Source organism: Petromyzon marinus, unplaced genomic scaffold, assembly GCF_048934315.1.
Source record: "Petromyzon marinus isolate PM22_M1 ecotype Great Lakes invasive population unplaced genomic scaffold, UKy_Petmar_22M1.pri1.0 PM_Scaffold_38, whole genome shotgun sequence".
NCBI lineage: Eukaryota > Metazoa > Chordata > Hyperoartia > Petromyzontiformes > Petromyzontidae > Petromyzon > Petromyzon marinus.
Genome location: NW_027423368.1, coordinates 74,363 through 80,407, shown reverse-complemented (window position 1 = coordinate 80,407; position 6,045 = coordinate 74,363). Strand labels below are relative to the sequence as shown.

The 6,045-nt window shown below is 53.7% G+C and overlaps 1 protein-coding gene across 2 annotated transcripts in view; it reads left to right on the top strand.

Moving 5' to 3' along the window:
* The first annotated feature begins 401 nt into the window (after nt 1–401).
* The window catches only part of LOC142905314 (uncharacterized), a 79,150-nt gene continuing 73,506 nt past the window's right edge, over nt 402–6,045 (top strand). The window contains exon 1 of one of the 2 annotated variants that reach the window (XM_076064301.1): nt 402–722. In XM_076064301.1, the coding sequence (XP_075920416.1) occupies nt 585–722 (138 nt within the window). In that variant the 5' untranslated portion in view covers nt 402–584. The remainder of the gene's footprint in view (nt 723–6,045) is intronic. The other variant, XM_076064300.1, reaches the window with a different exon arrangement.

Here is a 6,045-nt window from a genome sequence, read left to right as displayed (position 1 = left end):
GACTCAGCGACCCAGTGGGGTGAGTGAGACGCTGGGTGAGTGGGTGACTCAGTGACCCAGGGGGGTGAGTGAGACACTGGGTGACTCAGCGACTCAGTGGGGTGAGTGAGACGCTGGCTGAGTGGGTGACTCACTGACCCTGGGGGGTGAGTGAGACACTGGGTGAGTGGGTGACTCAGTGAGCCGGGGGGTGAGTGAGACACTGGCTGAGTGGGTGACTCACTGAGCCAGGGGGGTGAGTGAGACACTGGGTGACTCAGTGACCCAGGGGGGTGAGTGAGACACTGGGTGACTCAGCGACCCAGGGGGGTGAGTGAGACGCTGGCTGAGTGGGTGACTCAGCGACCCAGGGTTGGTGAGTGAGACACTGGGTGACTCAGCGACCCAGGGTTGGTGAGTGAGACGCTGGCTGAGTGGGTGACTCAGCGACCCAGGGTTGGTGAGTGAGACGCTGGCTGAGTGGGTGACTCGGCGACCCACACTCTTTGGCCACCCGCGATTCGCGGGACCCCCTCGATCCGCGTGACTCCGCGAGCCAGGTGCCCAGCGAGCCTCAGCTCCCCGTGGCTCGGTGAGCCGTGCCCATGCCTGGCTCGCCGGCTCGTGCCGGAGATGCCGGGAGCCGGGCGAGGAGTCGAAGCCGCGGCCTCGCCGACTCCCTGCGGCGGTGGAGCGGCGGATCGGCACGGAAGGGATCGGCCAGGCGGACCCCGTCCCAGCAGGTGGGCGTGGGACCAGCTCGCTCACCACTACGCTCACCACTACGCTCACCAGCTCACTCACCACTACACTCACCACTACGCTCACCAGCACCACTACTACACTCACCACTACACTCTTACCAGCTCGCTCACCACTACGCTCACCAGCACACTCTCACCAGAACCACTACGCTCACCACTACGCTCACCACTACGCTCACTACTACGCTCACCACTACGCTCACCACTACGCTCACCAGCACGCTCACCAACACGCTCACCACTACACTCACCACTACACTCACCACTACGCTCACCAGCACGCTCACCAGCACGCTCACCACTACACTCACCAGCACCACTACTACACTCACCACTACACGCTCACCACTACGCTCACCAGCTCGCACACCACTACGCTCACCACTACGCTCACCAGCACGCTCACCACTACACTCACCAGCACACTCTCACCAGAACCACTACGACACTCACTACTACACTCACCAGCTCGCTCACCAGCTCGCTCACCAGCACGCTCACCACTACACTCACCACTACGCTCACCAGCACGCTCACCACTACACTCACCACTACACTCACCAGCACACTCTCACCAGAACCACTACGACACTCACTACTACACTCACCAGCTCGCTCACCAGCTCGCTCACCACTACGCTCACCAGCACGCTCACCACTACGCTCACCACTACACTCACCACTACACTCACCATCATCACTACTACACTCACAACTACATTCACCAGCACGCTCACCATCACGCTCACCACTACACTCACCACTACGCTCACCACTACACTCACCACTACACTCACCAGCACCACTACTACACTCACCACTACACTCACCACTACACTCACCACTACACTCACCAGCACCACTACTACACTCACCACTACACTCTTACCAGCTCGCTCACCACTACGCTCACCACTACGCTCACCAGCACGCTCTTACCAGCACCACTACTACACTCACCACTACGCTCACCACTGCGCTCACCACTACACTCACCACTACACTCACCAGCACCACTACTACACTCACCACTACACTCTTACCAGCACGCTCACCACTACGCTCACCACTACGCTCACAACTACACTCACCAGCACGCTCTCACCAGCACGCTCACCACTACGCTCACCAGCACGCTCACCACTGCGCTCACCACTACACTCACCACTACACTCACCAGCACCACTACTACACTCACCAATACACTCTTACCAGCACGCTCACCAGCACGCTCTTACCAGCACCACTACTACACTCACCATCATCACTACTACACTCACTACTACACTCACCAGCACGCTCACCAGCACGCTCACCACTACACTCACCACTACACTCACCACTACACTCACCAGCACGCTCACCACTACACTCACCACTACACTCACTACTACACTCACTACTACTACACTCACTACTACACTCACCACTACACTCACTACTACACTCACCACTACACTCACCACTACACTCACTACTACACTCACTACTACACTCACGGCCATCGTGAAACACTCAGCCACCGTGAAACACTCACGGCCACCGTGAAACACTCAGCCACTGTGAAACACTCAGCCACTGTGAAACACTCAGCCACAGTGAAACACTCAGCCACAGTGAAACACTCAGCCACAGTGAAACACTCAATCACTGTGAAACACTCAGCCACAGTGAAACACTCATCCACTGTGAAACACTCAGCCACTGTGAAACACTCAGCCACAGTGAAACACTCAGCCACTGTGAAACACTCAGCCACAGTGAAACACTCAGCCACCGTGAAACACTCAGCCACTGTGAAACACTCACGGCCATCGTGAAACACTCATCCACTGTGAAACACTCAGCCACTGTGAAACACTCAGCCACTGTGAAACACTCAGCCACTGTGAAACACTCAGCCACTGTGAAACACTCAGCCACCGTGAAACACTCATCCACTGTGAAACACTCAGCCACTGTGAAACACTCAGCCACTGTGAAACACTCAGCCACCGTGAAACACTCAGCCACCGTGAAACACTCACGGCCATCGTGAAACACTCAGCCACAGTGAAACACTCATCCACTGTGAAACACTCAGCCACTGTGAAACACTCATCCACTGTGAAACACTCAGCCACTGTGAAACACTCAGCCACTGTGAAACACTCAGCCACCGTGAAACACTCAGCCACCGTGAAACACTCACGGCCATCGTGAAACACTCAGCCACAGTGAAACACTCATCCACTGTGAAACACTCAGCCACTGTGAAACACTCAGCCACTGTGAAACACTCAGCCACTGTGAAACACTCAGCCACTGTGAAACACTCAGCCACTGTGAAACACTCAGCCACTGTGAAACACTCAGCCACAGTGAAACACTCAGCCACCGTGAAACACTCACGGCCATCGTGAAACACTCGGCCACTGTGAAACACTCAGCCACTGTGAAACACTCAGCCACTGTGAAACACTCAGCCACAGTGAAACACTCAGCCACAGTAAAACACTCAGCCACTGTGAAACACTCAGCCACAGTGAAACACTCAGCCACGGTGAAACACTCAGCCACTGTGAAACACTCAGCCACCGTGAAACACTCATCCACTGTGAAACACTCAGCCACTGTGAAACACTCACGGCCATCGTGAAACACTCAGCCACTGTGAAACACTCAGCCACTGTGAAACACTCAGCCACTGTGAAACACTCATCCACTGTGAAACACTCGGCCACTGTGAAACACTCAGCCACTGTGAAACACTCAGCCACTGTGAAACACTCAGCCACCGTGAAACACTCAGCCACTGTGAAACACTCAGCCACAGTGAAACACTCAGGCACTGTGAAACACTCAGCCACGGTGAAACACTCAGCCACTGTGAAACACTCAGGCACTGTGAAACACTCAGCCACTGTGAAACACTCAGCCACTGTGAAACACTCAGCCACCGTGAAACACTCAGCCACTGTGAAACACTCAGCCACTGTGAAACACTCAGCCACTGTGAAACACTCAGCCACCGTAAAACACTCAGCCACTGTGAAACACTCAGCCACTGTGAAACACTCAGCCACTGTGAAACACTCACGGCCATCGTGAAACACTCAGCCACTGTGAAACACTCACGGCCATCGTGAAACACTCAGCCACTGTGAAACACTCAGCCACTGTGAAACACTCAGCCACTGTGAAACACTCAGCCACTGTGAAACACTCACGGCCATCGTGAAACACTCAGCCACTGTGAAACACTCACGGCCATCGTGAAACACTCAGCCACTGTGAAACACTCATCCACAGTGAAACACTCACGGCCATCGTGAAACACTCAGCCACTGTGAAACACTCAGCCACTGTGAAACACTCGGCCACTGTGAAACACTCAGCCACTGTGAAACACTCAGCCACTGTGAAACACTCAGCCACCGTGAAACACTCAGCCACTGTGAAACACTCAGCCACAGTGAAACACTCAGGCACTGTGAAACACTCAGCCACGGTGAAACACTCAGCCACTGTGAAACACTCAGGCACTGTGAAACACTCAGCCACTGTGAAACACTCAGCCACTGTGAAACACTCAGCCACTGTGAAACACTCACGGCCATCGTGAAACACTCAGCCACAGTGAAACACTCAGCTACCGTGAAACACTCAGCCACCGTGAAACACTCAGCCACTGTGAAACACTCAGCCACTGTGAAACACTCAGCCACAGTGAAACACTCAGCCACGGTGAAACACTCAGCCACAGTGAAACACTCAGCTACCGTGAAACACTCAGCCACCGTGAAACACTCAGCCACTGTGAAACACTCATCCACTGTGAAACACTCAGCCACTGTGAAACACTCAGCCACTGTGAAACACTCAGCCACTGTGAAACACTCATCCACTGTGAAACACTCAGCCACTGTGAAACACTCAGCCACAGTGAAACACTCAGCCACGGTGAAACACTCAGCCACTGTGAAACACTCAGCCACCGTGAAACACTCAGCCACTGTGAAACACTCAGCCACTGTGAAACACTCAGCCACAGTGAAACACTCAGCCACCGTGAAACACTCATCCACTGTGAAACACTCAGCCACGGTGAAACACTCACGGCCATCGTGAAACACTCAGCCACCGTAAAACACTCAGCCACTGTGAAACACTCATCCACTGTGAAACACTCAGCCACTGTGAAACACTCAGCCACTGTGAAACACTCAGCCACTGTGAAACACTCAGCCACTGTGAAACACTCAGCCACAGTGAAACACTCAGCCACAGTAAAACACTCAGCCACTGTGAAACACTCATCCACTGTGAAACACTCAGCCACTGTGAAACACTCAGCCACTGTGAAACACTCAGCCACCGTGAAACACTCAGCCACTGTGAAACACTCATCCACTGTGAAACACTCAGCCACTGTGAAACACTCAATCACTGTGAAACACTCAGCCACAGTGAAACACTCAGCCACTGTGAAACACTCAGCCACCGTGAAACACTCAGCCACTGTGAAACACTCAGCCACAGTGAAACACTCAGCCACCGTGAAACACTCAGCCACTGTGAAACACTCAGCCACAGTGAAACACTCAGCCACCGTGAAACACTCAGCCACAGTGAAACACTCAATCACTGTGAAACACTCAGCCACTGTGAAACACTCAGCCACAGTGAAACACTCATCCACTGTGAAACACTCAGCCACAGTGAAACACTCAGCCACTGTGAAACACTCAGCCACCGTGAAACACTCAGCCACAGTGAAACACTCAGCCACAGTGAAACACTCAGCCACCGTGAAACACTCAGCCACAGTGAAACACTCAGCCACCGTGAAACACTCATCCACTGTGAAACACTCATCCACCGTGAAACACTCAGCAACAGTGAAACACTCAGCCACTGTGAAACACTCAGCCACTGTGAAACACTCATCCACTGTGAAACACTCAGCCACTGTGAAACACTTAGCCACAGTGAAACACTCGGCCACTGTGAAACACTCAGCCACTGTGAAACACTCACGGCCACCGTGAAACACTCAGCCACAGTGAAACACTCAGCCACTGTGAAACACTCAGCCACTGTGAAACACTCAGCCACCGTGAAACACTCATCCACCGTGAAACACTCAGCCACTGTGAAACACTCAGCCACTGTGAAACACTCAGCCACTGTGAAACACTCAGCCACCGTGAAACACTCAGCCACTGTGAAACACTCAGCCACCGTGAAACACTCACGGCCACTGTGAAACACTCAGCCACTGTGAAACACTCAGCCACTGTGAAACACTCAGCCACCGTGA